The 23483-nt window shown below is 44.6% G+C and overlaps 1 protein-coding gene across 1 annotated transcript in view; it reads left to right on the top strand.

The window, feature by feature from the left end:
- Positions 1 to 23483, top strand: part of ENTHD1 (ENTH domain containing 1) — a 74056-nt gene that overhangs the window by 12611 nt on the left and 37962 nt on the right. Inside the window, exons 3-4 of the mRNA XM_038756715.1 lie at positions 10021 to 10263; positions 18813 to 18931. Of these exons, the coding sequence (XP_038612643.1) occupies positions 10021 to 10263; positions 18813 to 18931 (362 nt within the window). The remainder of the gene's footprint in view (positions 1 to 10020; positions 10264 to 18812; positions 18932 to 23483) is intronic.

Raw genomic sequence — 23483 nt, 5'->3', positions numbered from 1 at the left:
CCGAGCCTCGTCTCTGAGGAAAATCAGTTCTTGCTTTCGGTTTTTGTGATGTGCCAGAAACACTAGACCAGTAAGAAATAAATACCTCTAAGAAAGGGCACTAACTGCCACCTTTACCGACAATTTACAAAGAAGTAACGCCTTATATAAGACTATACTGCTGATCTTTCCTCTGCCCTAGAAATTTTCATCTTAAATTAAGGTTGATGCATATATATGTAGTTGTACTCGAGCTCTTAGTACAGTGCTCTGCACACAGTATGTGCTCAGTAAATACCACTGATTGATTAATGTCTGGTAATGTGAAAATGTGCATTTCGATTATTCATACTATGCTTTAAACTCCATAGGTTATAGATGGCTATTTCCTTAGAGACTAAATTCACTAAAATAAAAAGGAAGTTGTTTTAATATATAAGAGGGTGAAGTATTTGGTAAAAAAAAAAAATTGGGTTATTGGTTCAACGCAGGTGTAGGTCTCTAGGACCTCTCACCATCATTATGAATATCATTTACAGAGTGCCCTCTGGGTGTGTGGCAGTGGACGAGTCATGATGGAAATTTTATTCTCCTTTTCCACAGAAGGAATGGGTAAGAGAAAATGGTCTTAAATTGCATAAAGGAAGGGAGAATTTAGTTCAAGATCAGGTAGAATTTCTCAACTGTAAGATTGACTAAAAACTTGAATAAGCTACCAAAAGAGGCCACATAATTGACAAATTCGGACAACTTATTTAAAAAATCAGTCACCCAATAGTATTTATGGAGCACTCTCTGTGTGCTGAGTACTGCACTAAGCGCTTTGAAGAGTACAATAAATGCAAGAAACACGTTCCCTGCCAACAAGGAACTGACAACTGAATGGGGTTGGCCAGGCACCTAATAATTTACAGATAGATAAAAAAAGAAGTGCTTAGATTGCAAAACACGTCAATCGATAAATACAAAAATGGAATGGGGAGGTTGTGAATACAAACATGTTGAGTTGGTGCAAAAGTGCTGAGATGATAGCTGGGAGGGTGAACTTGAGGAGAAGATAAATGAATCAGGGAAAGTTTTATTGACAACTTATTAACTTCCTGAACTTTCTTCTTTGTTACTCTAGAATTTTATTGCAATAACATTTGTTCTCTTGTTTTCAGTAGTTGTACTGACTCTCTCCATGGTCATTCCTTTTTCTCAGCTTGGCTTTCTTGGAGTTGTGATATTTACTGTTTGGACAAGAAGGGGGTTTGCAGTGGACGTTCCTTGTTTCCTTTTGGGCATGGGGATCAGGCTGTCTTTACTTTCCTCATTCCCTCATGGGAAGAAGAGATGAATTAGGGAATGTCTTCTGGAAGAGGTGATTTTTTAAGAGGGCTTTAAAAGAGGAATGGTGTGTTTGGTGAAATGGAGGGGAAATGACAAGTAAATCTGTAAGGCTAGTCTTGTATAATAATTGTGATATTTATTATGCACTTACCACGTGCCAAGCATTGTTCCAAGCACTAGGGTAGATGCAGTGTTAAACTCCTTTAATATGTAAGCTTGTTGTGGGTCTGGGTTCATGTCTACCAACTATAAATGTTTAGTACAGTGCTCCGCACAGAGTAAGCCTTCAAAAATACCATAAGTGACTGATGGATTGATTGACTGAAAGCATAAACAGTGGTTTGGAGGGTCTGTCAGACTCCCAAAATGTTAGAGAAGGAAGCCCTTATTTCTTTCTCCAGTTTATTCAGAATGCCCGAGGAGATAACACCTGGAACAAAGTTATTTGACTTGTCTCTCACTGATTTCTTATACAGTCTTCCTTTACAGGTTTCTTTTAGGTACAGCAAGTATATGTCAGCAATATTCTATCACTAATTTCCTAGTAGCTACACTAGCTGCTGTCTCTCCTCTTTCCCATTAATCAATCAGGAGCATTTATTGAGTCAGTCAGTTGTATTTATTGAGCACTTACTGTGTGCAGAGCACTGTATTAAGTGCTTGAGAGTACAACATATAGACACATTCCCTGCCCACAACTATCTTACAGTCTTGAGGGTGAGCTTACAGTCTTGAGGGTCAACTATGTGCAGAAAGCTGTACTAAACACTTAGGAGAGTACAATAAAATTAGTAGATGTGATCCCTGTCTTCAAGGAGTTTACAATCTAGTGAGGGAGACAAACAAATACAGACAGGAGAAATTGATAGAGTTGATAAGCTATGTGGGTAAATGCTAAGGTTACAGGCTAAGAGCTCTAGTTCTAAGAAAGGGGACATGTGCCCCTGTAATCAATCAGTGAATGGAAATTATTGAATGCTTGCTTGAGCAGAGCACTTTACTAAGCACTTTTTAAAATGGATTTACTAAGTATTTACTATGTTCCAGGCACTGTACTAAGCACTGGGGGAGTTACACGATGCTGAAGTTGGACACAGTCCATATCCTACATGGGGCTCACAGTCTTAATCCCTGTTTTACAAATGCGGTAACTGAGGCACAGAGAAGTGGTGGAACCGGGATTAGAACCAAGGCCCTCCCGATTCCCAGGCCCCTGCTCTACCCACTGAGTCATGCTGCTTCTCTGGGCCACTGGGAGAATGCAATCCAATAGAGTTGGTAGTCACATTCCCGGTCCACCAGGAATCCAGAGTAATATCTCCTTAATACTCCAGTACTGTCTTTATTGCCCTTCTGTTTTTTTCCATCATACTTCTAGGCCTTGTATTCACCCATGAAGGGAGAGTAGCTAGTCTCTCGGTTCTCAAAGTCCGGGCAGTATTTATTTTTTCACACTGGATGAACAACTTTTCTCATAACTAAGAACTTATGTAGTAGTCTCTTGCCAAATGAAAAGGAAAGAAAAGAAAAAGATATTCACGGGCCTTGGAATTCTTTGACTATACTCTGTGTAATGACTTAGGTCCAGATTCATTTATGGAGGGCCTTCATTCACATCCCTGTCCACTTCTAACTTCTTTCATGGGGCTAGGAAGGTTCTAACTTCAAAGGAGATGTTTCCCTGACCAATGTTATGTAGTTCTACTTCTCAAGGTGGTTGATTTTAAAAGGGGCATCAGGAACCACTTGTTTTGTGTCTGAGTCATCGTTTAAATCTGATCTGTCTTCTAGACTATGAGCCCACTGTTGGGTAGGGACAGTCTCTCTATGTTGCCAACTTGTACTTCCCAAGCACTTAGTACAGTGCTCTGCAAACAGTAAGCGTTCAATAAATACGATTGATTGATTGATTGATCTCACCCTCAGATCATTTGGGTTGTGAGAATCCTGGCAGAGGAATTTTTCATCAAAGAAATCCCCTTGTTTTCCTCTCTCCGTGACAACCGAATCATTCCTCTAGACTCTAAGCTCATTGTGAGCAATGTGTCTGCTAACTGTTGAATTGTACTCTCCCAAACACCTAGTCCAGTGCTCTGCCCATAGTAAACACTCAAGAAATGCCACTGACTGATTCCACGAGTGGAATTTTTAAAGCTCATAAGGATCAGGGGGAAATCTTTAGTGCTTCATTTAGTCAATCCATTAAGGACTAGAGCCTTAAAGCAGTTAGAAAACAGTTCCATTTTCCTGAATTGGGCTTGCAAATGGCCTTACAGAAATGGTACGACCACAGATGTTGGTTCCAATTGCAAACGCAATTTTATACTTCGGGGTTAGTGGAGCCTGGTGCACCTGGAATTTAAATGGAAGGAACTGAAAAATAAGGAGGCCTCGTCCACCAATATCGTCTTTTCAGGGTGAGACCTTTCTCGGAATTTTGAAACACCCCATTTTCCAAAACCCCTTGGAATTAGAATTTACTAACAGAAGGTAGGTCTGACTAGGAGAAGCGGCGTGGCTCAGTGGAAAGAGCCGAGGCTTTGGAGTCAGAGGTAATGGGTTCAAATCCCGGCTCCGTCAATTGTCAGCTGTGTGACTTTGGGCAAGTCACTTCACTTCTCTGGGCCTCAGTTACCTCATCTGTAAAATAGGGATTAAGACTGTGAGCCCCCCGTGGGACAACCTGATCGCCTTGTAACCTCCCCAGCACTTAGAACAGTGCTTTGCACATAGTAAGAACTTAATAAATGCCATCGTCATTATTATTTTTATTATTATTAATAGGAACGTCGGAAAACATCGGCCAATTAGTGACCAAGAAGAGTTTTTTAATTTCAAGCGAATAATTTCTTACTTTCCCTCCCTCCTTTTCCTTTCTATGGGGAGCGCTTTGGCCCAGACATACAATCTCAATCCTAAGAAAGTTTGTTTAAAACCTACTGGAAATCAGATTAACTGGGGAGGTGTTAGGAATTGGTATTTCAGACCCTGCAAAAGCAGTGAGAGTTCTGGCTTGCTGCTGTGGTTTGAATTGAAGGAGCTTCAGTGTTGCTTCTCTATTTTTCTTCATCTTTATCAAATGAGAATTCTGACTATAACTATCGTACGTAATTTGAAAATGTCTGGGGTGCCTATGACTCTTTCCTTGGTTCTCCACCATTATCAGTGACAGGCTATCTTTCACATGGATTGAAGGAGTTATCCTGTGGTGTGGATCTGATTTATGAGATTTGGAAAATTACTAACTCTACCTTCAGAGTGTTTGATCATTCTAGATACTGGCCAGTATCTTGGACTTACTTGTGAGCTTGTCTTGTGGACATAATGCCCATATTACATCGTATATTTTGCTGCTATTTGTATGGCTACCCTTATTAATTGACCCAAAAATGAAGGAAAGATAAAGAAAATCAAATGCAGTTTTTTTTTTAATTTTCCTTACTTGGAATCGCCTCAAGTGACACACAGAAAAAAAATCCTTACAATCATGAAATATGTGAAAAATTTCATTTTTTTCAGAGCTGCTTAATGAATTAAAAATAAAACTAATTAAAAAAGGGAAGTTGCTGATAACATACTTTCTTTTCCTTCAGCGGGCATCCTACAGAATCAATTCAAGAATGGTGCTTCTGGGTAAGAAAATGAATGCAATTATGCATAATTTGGTGTTTTACAGAAAAATCCTTTCCTTTTGGGCTAGAGAAATCCGTGGGGCCTGCATGGCCCATAGATGAGTAAATGTCCTAGCGTTTTGTTTTTTAATGGCATTTGTTGAGTGCTTACTATGTGCCAGACACTGTAGTAAGCACTGGGATAGATTTCAGATAATCAGGTTGGGCATAGTCCCTGACTCACATGGGGGTCACAGTCTTAATACCCATTTTAGAGATGAGGTAACTGAGACACAGAGAAGTGAAGTGATTGTCCAAGGTCACCCAGAAGACAAGTGGCAGAGCTAGGATCAGAACCCAGGTGCTCTGACCTGTGTTCTGTGTTCTTTCCATTAGACCGCACTGCTTCTCTTAAGCAGTATGTTGGATAGGTAGAAAAGATCAGCAAAGCTTTCAGTTTTGAGTTACCATTGATGATCTTTGGCTATTTCTAGGATTGTTTTTTCTGGGTGCAAACTGGCACGTAATCTTCGTCACTTTCCCTGGTGACTTGACTTGACTGTCATCTGCATCAGGCAGAAACTCCTCACCCTGGGCTTCAAGGCTGTCCATCACCTCGCCCCCTCCTACCTCACCTCCCTTCTCTCCTTCTGCAGCCCAGCCCGCACCCTCCGCTCCTCTGCCACTAATCTCCTCACCGTTAGGCCTCGTTCTTGCCTGTCCCGCCATCGACCCCCGGCCCACGTCCTCCCCCGGGGCCTGGAATGCCCTCCCTCTGCCCACCCGCCAAGCTAGCTCTCTTCCTCCCTTCAAGGCCCTACTGAGAGCTCACCTCCTCCAGGAGGCCTTCCCACACTGAGCCCCTTCCTTCCTCTCCCCCTCGTCCCCCTCTCCATCCCCCCCATCTAACCTCCTTCCCTTCCCCACGGCACCTGTATATATGTATATATGTTTGTACATATTTATTACTCTATTTATTTATTTATTTTACTTGTACAGATCTATTCTATTTATTTTATTTTGTTAGTATGTTTGGTTTTGTTCTCTGTCTCCCCCTTTTAGACTGTGAACCCACTGTTGGGTAGGGACTGTCTCTATATGTTGCCAACTTGTACTTCCCAAGCGCTTAGTACAGTGCTCTGCACACAGTAAGCGCTCAGTAAATACGATTGATTGATTGATCTGCAGCGTGCTACCTTCTGATCCTTGTGACTCTCCACCAGGGCCCAGATTATAAACATTTCTTCCTTGCTTTCATCCTAAACCAGTTTTCCAGACAGCAGGTGTTTGGGCATTATGCCTACAGCCACTCTCTACTTATCGGGTTTATTAATCGATCGATGGTATCTACTGAGCACTTACTAAATGCAGAGCACTGTACTGAGCGCTTGGGAGAGTACAATACAACAAAGTTGTTAGAAGCGTTCCCTGCCCACAATAATAATAAAATAATAATTATGGTACTTAATAATAATAATGACATTTATTAAGCGCTTACTATGTGCAAAGCACTGTTCTAAGCGCTGGGGAGGTTACAAGGTGATCAGGTTGTCCCACAGGGGGCTCACAGTCTTCATCCCCATTTTACAGATGAGGTAGCTGAGGCACAGAGAAGTAAAGTGACTTGCCCAAAGTCACACAGCCGGCAATTGGCGGAGCCGGGATTCGAACCCATGAACTCGGACTCCAAAGCCCGGGCTCTTTCCACTGAGCCACGCTGCTTCTCTTGTTAAGCATTTACTATGTGCCAAGCACAGTTCTAAGGACTAGTGTAGGTACAAGTTAATCAGATGGACACAGTCCCTGCCCCACGTGGGGCTCGCAGTCTCAACACCCATTTTACGGAGGAGGTAACTGAGGCACCGAGAAGTTGAAATGGCTTGCCTAAATCCATACAGCGGACAAGTGGTGAAGCTGGGATTGGAACCCATGATCTTCTTACTCCCAAGCCCGTGTTCTATATACTATGCCATGTTTCTAGTGCACCTCTTCGGCCTAGCCTCCAGGGAAAGTTGTTTAATGGAGTCATCATCATCATCATCATCAATCGTATTTATTGAGCCCTTACTATGTGCAGAGCACTGTACTAAGCGCTTGGGAAGTACAAATTGGCAACATATAGAGACAGTCCCAACCCAACAGTGGGCTCACAGTCTAAAAGGGGGAGACAGAGAACAAAACCAAACATACTAACAAAATAAAATAAATAGAATAGATATGTACAAATAAAATAAATAAGTAGAGTAAAAAAATATGTACAAACATATATACATATATACAGGTGCTGTGGGGAAGGGAAGGAGGTAAGATGCAGGGGATGGAGAGGGGGACGAGGGGGAGTCATCTCTGAGGAACCAATTCTGCCCGGGTGTGTTTGCAGTGGCTTTCTTAAAGAATTATTCATTCATTCATTTGTATTTATTGAGCGCTTACTGTGTGCAGAGCACTGGACTAAGCGCTTGGGAAGTATTCCAGGAGCTGGTGAGGCTGGGAAACCATCCCAATCACCTCGGGGCTCCCCCAACCCCAAATCATCCTGACTAGTGCTGTCTTCCCCCAAGGGCAACAGCCACTGTGGACTGGTCTTTCCAAGCTGTCCCACGCCACCATTCATTCATTCATTCAATCGCATTTATTGAGCGCTTACTGTGTGCAGAGCACTGTACTAAGCACTTGGGAAGTACAAGTCGGCAACATATAGAGATGGTCAATCAATCAATCAATCAATCAATCGTATTTATTGCGCGCTTACTGTGTGCAGAGCACTGTACTAAGCGCTTGGGAAGTACAAGTTGGCAACACAGAGAGACGGTCCCTACCCAACAGTGGGCTCACAGTCTAGATGGTCCCTACCCAACAACGGGCTCACAGTCTAGAAGGGGGAGACAGACAACAAAACAAAACATGTGGTCAGGTGTCAAGTCAGCAGAATAAATAGAAGTAATAATAATAATAATAATGATGGCATTTGTTAAGCACTTACTATGTGCAAAGCACTGTTCTAAGCGCTGGGGGGGATACAATGTGATCAAGTTGTCCCACGTGGGGCTCACAGTCTTAATCCCCATTTTTACAGATGAGGTAACTGAGGCTCAGAGAAGTTAAGTGACTTGCCCAAGGTCACACAGCTGACTTGTGGCGGAGCCAGGATTCGAACCCATGACGTCTGAATCCAAAGCCCGGGCTCTTTCCACTGAGCCACGCTGCTTCTCTATAATAATGGCATTTGTTAAGCGCTTACTATGTGCAGAGCACTGTTCTAAGCGCTGGGGGGGGGTTACAAGGTGATCAAGTTGTCCCACGTGGGGCTCACAGTCTTAATCCCCATTTTACAGACGAGGTAACTGAGGCTCAGAGAAGTTAAGCGACTTGCCCAAGGTCACACAGCAGACATGTGGGGGAGTGGGATTCGAACCCATGACCTCTGACTCCAAAGCCCGGGCTCTTTCCACTGAGCCACGCTGCTCCTCTAAGCGCTAAAGCTAAAGCGCTAGTAAAGCTAGAAGCACATCATTGACAAAATAAATAGTATGTACAAGTAAAATCGAGTAAGAAATCTGTACAAACATATATACAGGTTCCGTGGGGAGGGGAAGGAGGTAGGGAGGGGGGGATGGGGAGGGGGAGAGGAGAAAGGGGGCTCAGTGTGGGAAGGCCTCCTGGAGGAGGTGAGCTCTCAGTAGGGCTTTGAAGTAGGGCTTATGTTGCCAGTTTGTACTTTCCAAGCGCTTAGTACAGTGCTCTGCACATAGTAAGCGCTCAATAAATGCGATTGATGATGATGAAGGGAGGAAGAGAGCTAGCTTGGCGGATGTGCGGAGGGAAGGAGGGCATTCCAGGCCAGGGGGAGGACGTGGGCCAGGGGCTTGGGAACTCTGGCACTTACTCTGTGCCAGGCACTGTACTAAATGCTGGGGTGGAGAAGCTCACTGTGGGCAGGGAATATATCACTGTTTATTGTTGTGTTGTACTTTCCCAAGCACTTAGTACAATGCTCTCCACACAGTAAATGCTGAATAAGTACTTTTGAATGAACGAATACAAGCCACTCGGGTTGGACTCTGTCCCTGTCCCGCAAAGGGCTCACAGCCTTAATCCCCATTGGACAGATGAGGTCACTGAGGCACGGAGCCGTGAAATGACTTGCCCAAGGTCACATAGCGAAGCAGCGTGGCTCAGTGGAAAGAGCCCGGGCTTTGGAGTCAGAGGTCATGGGTTCAAATCCCAGCTTTGCCAGTTGTCAGCTATGTGACTTTGGGCAAATCACTTAACTTCTCTGTACCTCAGTTCCCTCATCTGTAAAATGAGGATTAAGACTGTGAGCCCCACGTGGGACAACCTGATCACCCTTTATTCCCCCAGCGCTTAGAACAGTGCTTTGCACATAGTAAGAGCTTAACAAATATCATTGTTATTATTATAGCAGTCAAGTGGCAGAGCAGGATTAGAATCCAGGTCCTTCTGATTCCCAGGCCTGTACTCTATCCACTAGGCCACTCTGCTTTTTTGAGCTTAGCACAGTGCTCTGCCCACTGTAAGGGCTCAATAAGTACCAGTACCAGTAATAATAATAATCATGAGAGTTAAGTGCTTATTATGTGCCAAGCATTGTATTAAGCACTGGGGTAGATATGAGATAATCAGGACCCACATGGGGCTCACATTTGAAGTAGGAAGGAACACAGGTACTGAATCCCCATTTTGCAGAGGAAGGAAATGAGCCTCAGAGAAGGTAAGTTATTATTTGCAACCAACTGCTGCAATATTTTAAATTTAGTAACAAATGTGATGTCAGTATGGGATAACACAGATTTGCCAAACATTGATAGAGCATCAACTTCTAAATACATTTGCTTCCTCCATCATTACTAAAGAAAGCCAATTTGTCAAAACTGGGACAGCAGTGAAATTCAGATTACCTTTCCAGTAACTTATTGGTAGGTATAAGGAGAAGGTGGCATTTGTTCTTAGTTACCGTGCATTTTCCTACAATCAGCTATTTGTGACCTCTCTAGTTAATTCTTGGAATCTCTTTCTTTAGGATGAAATCCACTTCGGTTCATTTCCTTCTCTAAACTAGATCCAATATATTTATCAGGTTATTACGTTCGAGAAAAATCTAAGCAAATAATAGCTTTGTTGATGGATGAACAACTGTTGCAAAAAGAGCGTGAGATCGCCTGCCGAACAAGGCGACGAACGTCCTACTCGGTGACATTCCCCAAAGGATTTCCAGCTACAAGTCACTCACCTACTTCCTCTGCCTCTGCCCCGCCACCAGAGAATCCCGCTTCAGCGAACAAGTGTAAGCTTTTCAAAGTCCCAAGGCTGCACCTTTCTAGTACGTACCGTGAACTTTATTATTCTGATTCGCTGCATCTGCTGAGTCCTTACTTTGTGAAGCTCCTGTCGGGGAGGGAATGTGTCCCCCGACTTGGTTGTAGTGTACTCTCCCAAATGCTTGGTACAGTGCTCTCAATAAATACTAATGATTATGCAGCCTGTGGTACTGAGCTCTGATGAAAGGTCAAAGGATGAGAATTCAAAACTGCTCTTAGCTCACAGGGGACTCACAGTTTAAAATCTAAAAGGGGTGGGGAGTGGATTTGAGAGGAAAAGGAATAACAAGATAAGGCAAAAACAATCAATTAATGAACACGGTAAGAGCTTCAGTAAGTTACTGCCAATCCCACTGGTATGCTCATCTCCCAGGTTTGCCCCTTCTTCTCCACCCAAATTTCTATGACCTTGGTGCAAACTGTGGCTTTCCTTGACTAGAGTATCGCAGTAGCCTCCTTGCTGGTCTCTCAATCAATCAATCAATCGTATTTATTGAGTGCTTACTGTGTGCAGAGCACTGTACTAAGCGCTTGGGAAGTACAAGTTGGCAACATATAGAGACAGTCCCTACCCAACAGTGGGCTCACAGTCTAAAAGGTGGGCTCACAGTCTCAGCCTCCAGCCTCTCTTCTTTCCAATCCATACCCCATGTTGCCTTTGCATAGGTCTTCTTCCTGAACCATCATTCAGCCCACATTTCACCTCTTCTTAAAAACGCCCCACTGGTTCCTTCTATTTCTTTGCAAATAACTTGAAGTGTGAGCCCCAAATGGAACAGGGACTCTTTCCGACCTGATTATCTTTTATCCGTCCCAGCACTTAAAACAGTGCTTGACAAATAGTAGGAGGAGGAGGAGAAGAAGGGAGAGGAAGAAGAAGAGGAATGAAAAAGATATACAGCAGCTCCTAACTAAACTCCTCACAATCAGCTTCCAGGATCAATCAATCAATCAATCGTATTTATTGAGCGCTTACTGTGTGCAGAGCACTGTACTAGGCGCTTGGGAAGTACAAGTTGGCAACATATAGAGACAGTCCCTACCCAACAGTGGGCTCACAGTCTAGAAGGGGGAGACAGAGAACAAAACCAAACAGACTAACAGAATAAAATAAATAGAATAGATATGTACAAGTAAAATAAAGAAATAAGGATCTCCACCCTCTGGTCCCAGCCACCTTTCCTGCTCGCTTTATGGACTCTTCCCCAGTCTGCTTTCTTCTCTCCTTCCAAGCCAGCCTTTTAGCTGTATCTCACTCTTGACTCTCCCCACTTCACTCCCTCACTCACGCTGTTGCTCTGACGTAGAGCTCCCTTCATTCCCACATCAGACTGACAACAGTTCTCCACACAAAGTCTTACAAAAATCCTTTCTCCTAAAACAAGTTTTCTCCAATTAATTTCCCAGCCCCCCAAGCCATATCATCCTTTCAGCCATCTCTAGTACTTAGAAGCTCATTTACACTTTCCTTAGCACATATGTTTGTATGTCCGCTCAATCTATTTATTTTCAACTTAAAGTTCAGTTTCCAGGAAACAATGGTAGAATGTTATGCTGGATTCCCAAAGCAGTGCTAATGAGCTGCTGATGACAGTGTTGCCAAGGGACCCTTTGATTTTGCTTGAAAGAGCTGCTAAAATAAGCATTCCTGTAAACCTTATCACGTTTTAACCACTACACAGCCATGATTTTTTTTTAAATAGCATTTGTTAAGTGAACTTTACTAAGCGCTGGGGGAAAATACAAGCTAATCAGGTTGAACACAGTCCATGGTCCACATAAGGCTCACAATTTTAATCCCCACTTAACAGATGATGTAACTGAGGCACAGAGAATTAAGTGACTTGCCCAAGGCCACACAGCAGACAAACAGCAGAGTCAGGTTTAGAACCCAGATCCTTTTGAATTCCAGGCCAGGTTGCTACCACTCTATTCCTCCATTCTAATATTGCATTTTATCTTTATTATTTCGTAAAATGCCAGATTCTGGCAGAAATGTCTGTACCTGGACTTGGTAAAATCCTGTCGCACATGCTGTGCAATCAGATCATCAGCAGCAGCATTTACTGAGCACCTTGTACTAAGCACTTGGAGATATTCAAGTAAATGATGCAGTCTCCGCTCGAGAAGCACTTACAATGTGATTCAAAGATAGTGCCTCAATTTTGGCTGTCTGCAATTCTGCTGGCCAAGGACCAGATCTCACTTTCAGATGGATTGCTGACCTCTCAAATACCCCCAGTTCTCTCAAAATGCGAGGTTTGCAACCTTGCAAAACTTTGTGTTCTGGGCTCTACAAGCAGTTAAAATCAATCAATAGATTAATGGCATTTATTGAGCATCTACTAGATGCAGAACATTGTACTGAGCATTTGGAAGATTTGTAAAATGGATGTAGGAGTTAAGATCTCTGGCCTTGAGCTTACAATCTAGGAGAGACACACCAAAATAATTTACCGATAGGGAGAGGATAAAGGGAATATAATAACAATAATTGTGGTATTTGTTAAGCGCTTACTATGTGCCAAGCACTGTTATAAGCGCTGAATATGTACATAAGTTAATGCCTAAGTAACAGGGTACATAAGGTATATACATAAATGATACATAATGATACATACATACATACATACACACCTCCTCAGCCCTCCCATGCTAGTTGACTGTTCGCTCCCCTCCCCAGGTATCTCTGCTCCCTGACCCCCCTTACTGGCCCACCCTACTCCAGCTCTTAATAGTTTGTATCTGCTCTCTGTGGCATCATTGTCTGCCAATTCTATTATTGCCATAGCATACTGATTGCTCAACTACACCCTGTGATGCCATCACCTACTTTTATCATTGCTACTGTTTTATTGCTTCTGCATCTCAATTGTTAACCCCCCGCGGTACTGTCACTCGCCCTGCTGACCTCACCATGAACTTTCAGTTCCCTTGCTCCCAACTGCCATTCCCATTCCTCACCTTCCCCTTCCCCTCTCCCACCCAGCTGTTTCCCTCCCTCTCACCCACCAAGACCGCTCCCTCTCAACCCCTACCAAGGATTCCTCTGTACCAGCGCAGGTCCTCCGCTTCTCCCTCCCGGCCCCCCTCCTCCCCTTCTCCCCGCCCCCACCCCATCCCAGTTCTCCTTTCCCATCGCCACCCCCCTTCCCACTCTCCCCGCCCAGGCCCCCGCCAACTCACCCCAATCCAAACCCTCCCCACCCCTCTCACCCTTCCCCCTCCCTCCCCACCCTCGACAGCTGATGCCAAGTGTGGCCTCTGGAACCCCCGCTCCGTTTTAAGTAAGATCCCTTTCATCCTGGACCTTTTCCTTTCCAGTTCTCTACTCCTCCTCGCCCTAACTGAAACATGGCTGTCGCCGGACGACACGGTCTCTTCTGCTGCTCTCTGCAGTGCAGGCCTCTTCTTCTCCCACTCCCCCAGACTCACCGGAAAAGGAGGAGGTGTCGGTTTCCTTCTCGCCCCCCAATGTCGCTTTCGCACTATCCCTCCTCCCCCTTCCCTTTCCTTCCCTTCCTTTGAAGCCCACATTATTCGCCTCTACCACCCCCTCCAGATTCTTGTAGCCGTCATCTACCGCCCTCCGGGCCCCACTTCCAACTTCTTTAACGACTTTGACCCCTTCCTCACCTTCCTTCTCTCCTTCTCCATGCCCACTCTGATCCTCGGAGACTTCAATATCCACATGGATATCCCTAACGACTCCTCTGCCGCCCGCCTTCTATCTCTCCTTGACGCTGCCAACCTCTTCCTCCACCCCACCTCACCCACTCACCAACTTGGTCATACCCTCGACCTCATCATCTCCTACCGCTGCACTGTGTCCACCCTCACCAACTCTGTGATCCCTCTCTCTGATCATAATCTTCTCACCTGCCTCCTCACTCACACTCCTTTCCCCTGTAAATCCGTATTACTCCCTCACAGAGATCTCCGCTCTCTGGACCCCACCCATCTTTCGGAGCGCCTCACACCCCACCTCGCCGCCCTCTCCTCTCTACCCAGTCTTGATGATCAGATTACTGCTCTCAACTCTACCCTTTCTACTCAGCTAGACTCGCTCGCTCCCCTTTCCCTTCGCCGCTCTCGCACCACTAACCCACAGCCCTGGATCACTGCCACTGTCCGCCTCCTTCGCTCTTATGCTCGAGCTGCCGAACGCTGCTGGCGAAAGTCTAAACACCATGCCAACCTCGTTCACTTCAAGTTTATCCTTTCCTGCCTTAACTCAGCCCTCTCTTCTGCCAGACAAAACTATTTCTCCTCCCTTATTGACACCCATGCCCATCACCCCCGCCAGCTCTTCCGTACATTCAGCTCCCTTCTCAGGCCCCCGGTTCCTCCCCCCTCCTCCTTCCCTCACCCCCAACGATCTGGCCTCCTACTTCATTAACAAAATTAAATCCATCAGGTCCGACCTCCCCAAAGTCTCTTCCCCCCTTTCTCCAACCCCCCGGCTCTCAACACTCTCTGCTACTCTCCCATCCTTCCCAGCGGTATACTCAGAGGAACTCTCCTCCCTCCTCTCAAGTGCTACTCCGGCCACCTGTGCTTCTGACCCCATTCCCTCTCATCTTATGAAATCTCTCGCTCCATCCCTTCTCCCCTCCTTAACTTTCATCTTCAACCGCTCACTCTCCACTGGTTCCTTCCCCTCTGCCTTCAAACATGCCCATGTCTCTCCCATCCTAAAAAAACCCTCTCTTGACCCCACCTCACCTTCTAGTTATCGTCCCATATCCCTCCTACCATTCCTTTCCAAACTCCTTGAACGAGTTGTCTACACGCGCTGCCTAGAATTCCTCAACAACAACTCTCTCCTCGACCCCCTCCAGTCTGGCTTCCGTCCCCTTCATTCCACGGAAACTGCGCTCTCAAAGGTCACCAATGACCTCCTGCTTGCCAAATCCAACGGCTCATACTCTGTCCTAATCCTCCTCGACCTCTCAGCTACCTTTGACACTGTGGACCACCCCCTTCTCCTCAACACGTTATCTGACCTTGGCTTCACAGACTCCGTCCTCTCCTGGTTCTCCTCTTATCTCTCCGGTCGTTCTTTCTCAGTCTCTGTTGCAGGCTCCTCCTTCCCCTCCCATCCTCTTACTGTGGGGGTTCCCCAAGGTTCAGTGCTTGGTCCCCTTCTGTTCTCAATCTACACTCACTCCCTTGGTGACCTCATTCGCTCCCACGGCTTCAACTATCATCTCTACGCTGATGACACCCAGATCTCCATCTCTGCCCCTGCTCTCTCCCCCTCCCTCCAGGCTCGCATCTCCTCCTGCCTTCAGGACATCTCCATCTGGATGTCCGCCCGCCACCTAAAGCTCAACATGTCGAAGACTGAGCTCCTTGTCTTCCCTCCCAAACCTTGTCCTCTCCCTGACTTTCCCATCTCTGTTGACGGCACTACCATCCTTCCCGTCTCACAAGCCCGCAACCTTGGTGTCATTCTCGACTTCGCTCTCTCATTCACCCCTCACATCCAAGCCATCACCAAAACCTGCCGGTCTCAGCTCCGCAACATTGCCAAGATCCGCCCTTTCCTCTCCATCCAAACCGCTACCCTGCTAATTCAAGCTCTCATCCTATCCCGTCTGGACTACTGCACTAGCCTTCTCTCTGATCTCCCATCCTCGTGTCTCTCTCCATTTCAATCCATACTTCATGCTGCTGCCCGGATTATCTTTGTCCAGAAATGCTCTGGACATATTACTCCCCTCCTCAAAAACCTCCAATGGCTACCGATCAATCTGCGCATCAGGCAGAAACTCCTCACCCTGGGCTTCAAGGCTCTCCATCACCTCGCCCCCTCCTACCTCACCTCCCTTCTCTCCTTCTACTGCCCAGCCCGCACCCTCCGCTCCTCCACCACTAATCTCCTCACTGTACCTCGCTCTCGCCTGTCCCGCCATCGACCCCCGGCCCACGTCATCCCCCGGGCCTGGAATGCCCTCCCTCTGCCCATCTGCCAAGCTAGCTCTCTTCCTCCCTTCAAGGCCCTACTGAGAGCTCACCTCCTCCAGGAGGCCTTCCCAGACTGAGCCCCTTCTTTCCTCTCCCCCTCGTCCCCCTCTCCATCCCCCCGTCTTACCTCCTTCCCTTCCCCACAGCACCTGTATATATGTATATATGGTTGTACATATTTATTACTCTATTTATTTATTTATTTATTTATTTATTTTACTTGTACATTTCTATCCTACTTATTTTATTTTGTTGGTATGTTTGGTTCTGTTCTCTGTCTCCCCCTTTTAGACTGTGAGCCCACTGTTGGGTAGGGACTGTCTCTATGTGATGCCAATTTGTACTTCCCAAGCGCTTAGTACAGTGCTCTGCACATAGTAAGCGCTCAATAAATACGACTGATTGATTGATTGATTGATACAGGGAGGTTGAGCGTACATAATTACTTTTACAGGGTGAGAAGTGCTAAAGTGGAAGTGGTGGAGGGATAGATTAGAAATTAATCTGGGAAGACCTCCTGGAAGAGATGTGATTTCGGAAGAGTTTTGAAGATGGGGAGAGTTGTGATTTGTAGGATTTAGAGGAGGAAGGAGTTCTAGGTAGGGAAGAGATGGAGCAAGGGTTTGGTAGAGGGAGGGATGAGAATGAGGCAGAGTTAATAGGACAGTCGGAGAGGAACAAAGAGTGTGAGGTGGGGTGTGGCAGGAGAAGAGAGTAGCGTGAGAGAGCATATTGAATGTCCTAAAACCGATGGGCCAGCATTTTCGCTTCATTCATTCCTTCAATCGTATTTATTGAGCACTTACTGTGTGCAGAGCACCGTACTAAGCGCTTGGGAAGTACAAGTTGGGAACATATAGAGACGGTCCCGACCCAACAACGGGCTCATAGTCTAGAAGGGACTTGATGAGGAGAAGAAGAATGGGCAATCATAAGAGGTTTTTGAGGATAGGAGTGGCATCTGCAGAAAATTGTTTTTACAAAAATGATTTGGACAGGCCGAGTAAAGTGCCAACTAGGGAGGGAAGACATGGACTTTTGGGAGGAAGCTGATACAGTAGTCAAGCCGGAAGGCAAGTGTCTGGACCAGCCTGGTGGCCATTTGGATGGAGAGGAAGGGGTGGACCCTAGAAACAGGAATTTTCAATCCAGTTCTGTGATTTGTAATCCTGCTGTTCTAATCTGCCAGGATCTGACATTTTCGGAAATAATGTAGGTCTCTTTAAAACTAGTGTGGCTCAATGGAAAGAGCATGGGCTTTGGAGTCAGAGGTCATGGGTTCAAATCCCTGCTCCACCAATTGTTAGCTGTGTGACTTTGGGCAAGTGACTTAACTTCTCTGTGCCTCAGTTACCTCATCTGTAACCCATCTGTAAAATGGGGATTAAGACTGTGAGCCCCCCGTGGGACAACTTGATCACTTTGTAACCACCCCAGCACTTATAACAGTGCTTTGCTCATAGTAAGCACTTAATAAATGCCATTATTATTATTATTATTATTATTATTATTATTATTATTATTATTTCAATAGTTGCTCTATAACAATTTTTGTTATTCCCATTCTTAAATTACCCAAATGCATATATCCACTTTGTTTTAAAAACAAATTTGCTACTCTTTACAGCGAATGTTAAAGTGAATTCAAAATGAAAAGTATTAATGGAAGATATCGTAACTAGATAAGCTAAATTTAAATGAACAATTAAAACTCATAACACTAGATATAAAAGTGATATATGTCTTCACCATTGCCAAATATCAAATTTTTGCAGCTAAAATAAATGTGTGGTTCTCCGATTTGCCATGTGGTATCATAACATTAATTGTCAAAGAAATTGGAATGAAACCATTTGGGCAAATTAAAGGATGAAAAGTTTTCTGTTTAAAAGGATAATTCTCAAGAAGATGAAAGAGATCTTGTTCAACTCAAAGATCTGAAATGGTGACAAAGGAAATATTTGAATATTGAAATTATTGGTTTATTTTCATTTGCCTATTCCTTCAAGTGCTTTGAAGCGTTTTTTTTTTCTTGTAGAGGATTTGAGTTTTCTTCTCTTTCGCTATCAAATGGTCTATAAACCCCTGATTAGTTCCTCCATTAGAACACAAGGAAGCCATACTGCAGTAATAAACTGTTTTTACAGACTAATTAAAATACTTGTAGTGGGGGTAGGGATAATGTTAGTCTTGCTTTGCTAGACAGTCATTTGAATAATTTTCACATTTTCACTCCGCTTTTTTCATTTGATTGTTTCCTATTTTTTTTTAAAAAAAACACAACAGCATAAGGCATGTTTACAATACTTGTGCTTAGAAACAGAAGGCATGAGAGTAGAAACTACGTAACTGAAGTGATTTTGGAATCGACCTGAGTTTGCTATCCTAAAAAAGCGCAAACACCGTTACCATTTACACTTAACCGAGTGGCCGTCAGTGTTATATTTAGTGGACTAAATGAACCTTCAGGGGAATTTTTTCCACTGATTACCTCTAGGATATTTAGCACTTGCATATCATTACCCCTGCTTTTTTCTTTTTTTTTTTCCAAATCCATTTTAAAACTATCTTTCATCGACAGGACATGCCCACAAGACAGAAGAGAAGCAAGAGCAGAACCAATCCTTTCAGATGCCAAGCAAAAACACAACATCCCAAGAAACACTGCCACTCAAAATCAGTGCCTGGAAATCCACCGAGGTAAATCCTGAGACTCTGTTGAGGGGAATAATCACGCTTTTTCGGGAAGCTGATTGTTTTTTTCCTGTTGGTCACCATTAGGAAGTATCTTCTACATGCGGTGCACTATATTAGACCCTAGAGAATTATACAGACTCCTTTATAAACTCCCAATTTCCAGGGCCAGGATAAGATGCGGGTGATCTCACACACACCTGAAATCACGCAAAAACCCCACAATCAATCCATCAGTCAGTCAACCATATTTGTTGAGCACTTACTGGGTGCAGGACACTGTACTCTGCACTTCTTTCACTGTCACTGTTGAGCTGGCTGGGGTGTACCCCAATAGTGGTTTCAGGTGAGGAGACTCCTGAAGCAGGGAGCTCCCACAAATGCCTATAAAATCTGTAAGAAGACATAAGACAGGAACATATGAACATCTAATATTGTACAGCCATAAACACCAAGTACTAAGGCATTCCTGGATCTAGTGGAATGCCTGATCTGGAAGTTTGATCTGGAATCTTGAAAGAAAGTGCCAAGCGCTTAATTCACTGCTTTGTACAAAGTAAGCGCTCAATAACTACTATCGAATTGTAAGGGTTTGGAAGAGTTTGGAAGACAAGATTGATTACGGCTCGACCAAAGGGAGTGGGAGGGAATTCTGCGGAGAGAGGGGAAATAGCCTGTGTAACAGACAAGCGTAGATGCTGGGAAGTCATTTTCAGGAGATAGAAAGATAACTTGCTTGTTAAGTCAAGTGAGCATGAGCTGGAATTGTGTGGAAGATGAAAGCCATTAAACCAGGAGTAAGGATGAACATATGGGGGAGGGTCTTAAAGTCCTGAAGTTTAAATTTGATTTAATTTTCAGTCTTCAGGCAGACCTTTTTATTTTTGTATTTTTACCTTCTATGTGGCAGTGAATAACTAGAAGAAGACCATGCATGTTAGCAGCTATGCTTTTGAAACAAGGATGTGACCATTTGTTATTTGCGATGGGAATACTGTCTCTTATTTGTCTCCGTTCGGTCTCTCACAGAGAGAGAAATTAAATCGATTTCTGAGTTACCATCTCAGTTTGGGAGCTTACAAGCAACTTTTGATTCAGACTCCTTTATAAACTCCCAATTTCCAGGGCCAGGATAAGAAGCGGGTGATCACACACACCTGGAATCACGCAAAAAACCCACAATCAATCCATCAGTCAATCAGCCATATTTGTTGAGCACTTACTGGGTGCTCATTTGATTCAGTTCCTGAATTCTTTCTCTGTAAGGCCATAAAAAATGCTTCCTCCCTCCCTACCTACCTTTCATCCATCACTCTGGAGGAGTCTTTATAGGAGCAGAGGGCGGGAAGAATACTGGGGAAGGTTTTCCGGTTTTGATGGAAAACAGCTACAAATGGTGAGGCTCCATTAATCAATGAATCAATCCATCGAAGTATTAAGTGCTTACAGTGTGCGGAGCGCTGAACTGAACACTTGGGAGAGTACAGTACAGCAGAATTGATAGGCATGGACCCTGCCAACAAAGAGCCATATGGTCAAGAGGGGAGATAGACATTAAAATAAATTAGGGATATGTACGTAAGAGCTTTGGGGCTGAAGGTGGGGTGAATATCAAGTGCACAGAATCAAGTGCATAGGCGAAGCAGAAGTGAGTGGGAGTAGGGGAAATGAGGGCTCACTCAGGAATGGCCGTTTGGAGGAGATGGGATTTTAATAAGTCTCTGAAGATGGGAGAGTGGTGGTCTGTTAAATATGGACGGGGAGGGAATTCCAAGCCAAGGAGAGGACATAGACAGGGAGTCAGCAGCAAGATAAACGAGATTGAGATGCAGTGAATAGGTTGGTGTTAGAGAAGCGAAGGACAAGAGGCTAAGGATTATTCCTCCCCAGCAATAGTTAATTGCCATACTTACTGTTGTTGTTGTTGAATTATTATTGTTCCTGTGGTGATTACTCTGTTCCTCTTTCCCTGTATGTCAGGGTCTAGTCACCTATCCTCTAGATATTGAGCTCCTTATGGGTCGTAAGTGTAAATCAGTGTCCTTGCATTTTATTGCAGTGCTGAGTAAAGAGCTTCATGATCGCTGTTATTCCTGCAATGACTTACCGGGTTAAACTAATGGTCCATTTAACCCAGGATCTTGTCTTCAATAAAGATACTTGGAAGAATGGTGGGATGTTCGTCCTCCTGATCATCCACCTTCATGGTTGGAAATGAATCTTCCACCATCTTGAACTCTCCACCGTAACATCCAGAAATTTTCTTTCTACTCAACCAGAAATGTTTATTACGCATATACAGTGGCAAGGCACTGTATTAAATGCTGGGAGCATAATAATGATAGTATTTGTTAAAGACTTACTGTGTGTTGAGCACTGTTCTAAGTGCTGGGGTAGATACAAGCTACTCAGGTTGGACAAAGTGCATGTTCCACATGGGCCTCCCAGTCTTAATCCCCATTTTAGAGATGAGGTAACTGAGGCACAGAGAAGTGATGTGACTTGTCCGAGGTCACACAGCTGCCAAGAGGCAGAGCTAGGATTGGAACGTGGATCTTTCTAACTCGCAGGCCCATGCTCTATTTACAAGGCCATGCTGGCAATCGATTGATATATCCTTGGCCTATGAGGGGTTCACAGTCTAAAGGAGAGGAAACTACCAGGGGGTTTCATTGTCTTCTCTTGATCTGGGTAATTTATATGCACTACCGTCAGTACGCTTGTTAAGATTAAGCGCTTAGTACAGTGCTATGCACACAGTAAGCGCTCAATAAATGCGATTGATGATGAAGATTCTTTTCTCTCTGTGACCTTTGATTGTTTCTTGGATCCAATTTGTTCCATCCCACCCCTGAAATTGACTGACTGACTGTTGTACTGTAGTAACAATAATAATTATAGCATCTGTTAAGCACTTACTATGTGCCAAGCACTATCCTAAGCGCTGGGGTGTACAAGTTAATCAGGTTAGATGCAGTCCCTGTCCCATATGGGGCTCACACTCTTAATCCCCATTCTACAACTGAGGTAACTGAGCCCCAGAGAAGTGAAGTGACTTGCCCAAGGTCACACAGCAGACGTGTGGCAGAGCTGGGATTAGAACCCAGGTCCTTCTGACTCAGAGGCCTGTGCTTTATCAACTAAGCCATGCTGCTTCTTGTTCTCTCCTAAATGCCTAGTATAGTGCTCCGTACATAGTAAGTGCTCAATAAATACAACTGACTGATTGATTGATTGATTTATTAGGGCAGGATTTCTGGGAAAAAGGAGCTCCGTAAACCAGCTGCCCACAGCATGGCCTAGTGGATAGAGCACGGGCATGGGAGTCAGAAGGACCTGGGTTCTAATCCTAGCTCTGCCACTTCATCATCAATCGTATTTATTGAGCGCTTACTATGTGCAGAGCACTGTACTAAGCACTTAAAGCACTGTTCTAAATGCTGGGGAGGTTGGAAGGTGATCAGGTTGTCCCACGTGGGGCTCACAGTCTTAATCCCCATTTTACAGATGAGGCACAGAGAAAAGTGACTCGCCCAAAGTCACACAGCTGACAATTGGCGGAGTCGGGATTTGAACCCATGACCTCTGACTCCAAAGCCCGGGCTCTTTCCACTGAGCCACGAACAGCTTGTCACTTGTCTACTGGGTGACCTTGGGCAAGACACCTCACTTCTCTCTACCTCGGTAACCTCATCTGTAAAATGGGGATTAAGATTGTGAGCTCTCTGTGGGACAGAGATTGTGTCCAACCCGATGACTTCGTATCTACCCCAGCACTTAGAACAGTGCCTGGCACATAGTAAGCACTAACAAATATCACAACTATTATTATTATTGATGATGGCATTTATTATGCACTTACTATGTGCAAAGCACTGTTCTAAGCACTGGGGAAGTTACAAGGTGATCACGTTGTCCCACGTGGGGCTCACAGTCTTAATCCCCCTTTTACAGATGAGGTAACTGAGGCACAGAGAAGTGAAGTGACTTGCCCAAAGTCACACAGCTGACAGTTGGCGGAGCTGGGATTTGAACCCCTGACCTCTGACTCCAAAGCCCCGGCTCTTTCCACTGAGCCATGCTGACTTGCCCAAAGTCACACAGCTGACAACTGGCAGAGCCGGGATTTGAACCCGTGAAGTCTGACTCCAAAGCCCGGGATCTTTCCACTGAGCCATGCTGTGTGACTTTGGGCAAGTCATTTAACTTCTCTGGCCTCAGTTACCTCATCTGTAAAATGGGGATTAAGACTGTGAGCCCCCCGTGGGACGACCTGATCACCTTGTAACCTCCCCAGCGCTTAGAACAGTGCTTTGTACATTGTAAGCACTTAATAAATGCCATTATATATATATATAACAATATATATATATATATATATATATATATATATATATATATATATATTCTCTTATTATTAGGTTTTGAGTCCTTGAGGAACCTGGGCCTTTCAGGAGATCAGGACAGCATTAGGGGGTCGGCCACTGAAGGATTGGGCCTAGATCCTTTCCCTGTTTTGGGAGGCCCTCCAAACAGACAAAGAGCTCCATTAGTGGGG

This window comes from Tachyglossus aculeatus, chromosome 14, assembly GCF_015852505.1.
Source record: "Tachyglossus aculeatus isolate mTacAcu1 chromosome 14, mTacAcu1.pri, whole genome shotgun sequence".
NCBI lineage: Eukaryota > Metazoa > Chordata > Mammalia > Monotremata > Tachyglossidae > Tachyglossus > Tachyglossus aculeatus.
The sequence above is the reverse complement of the archived record's forward strand: the minus strand, read 5'-3'. Positions and strand labels throughout refer to the sequence as shown.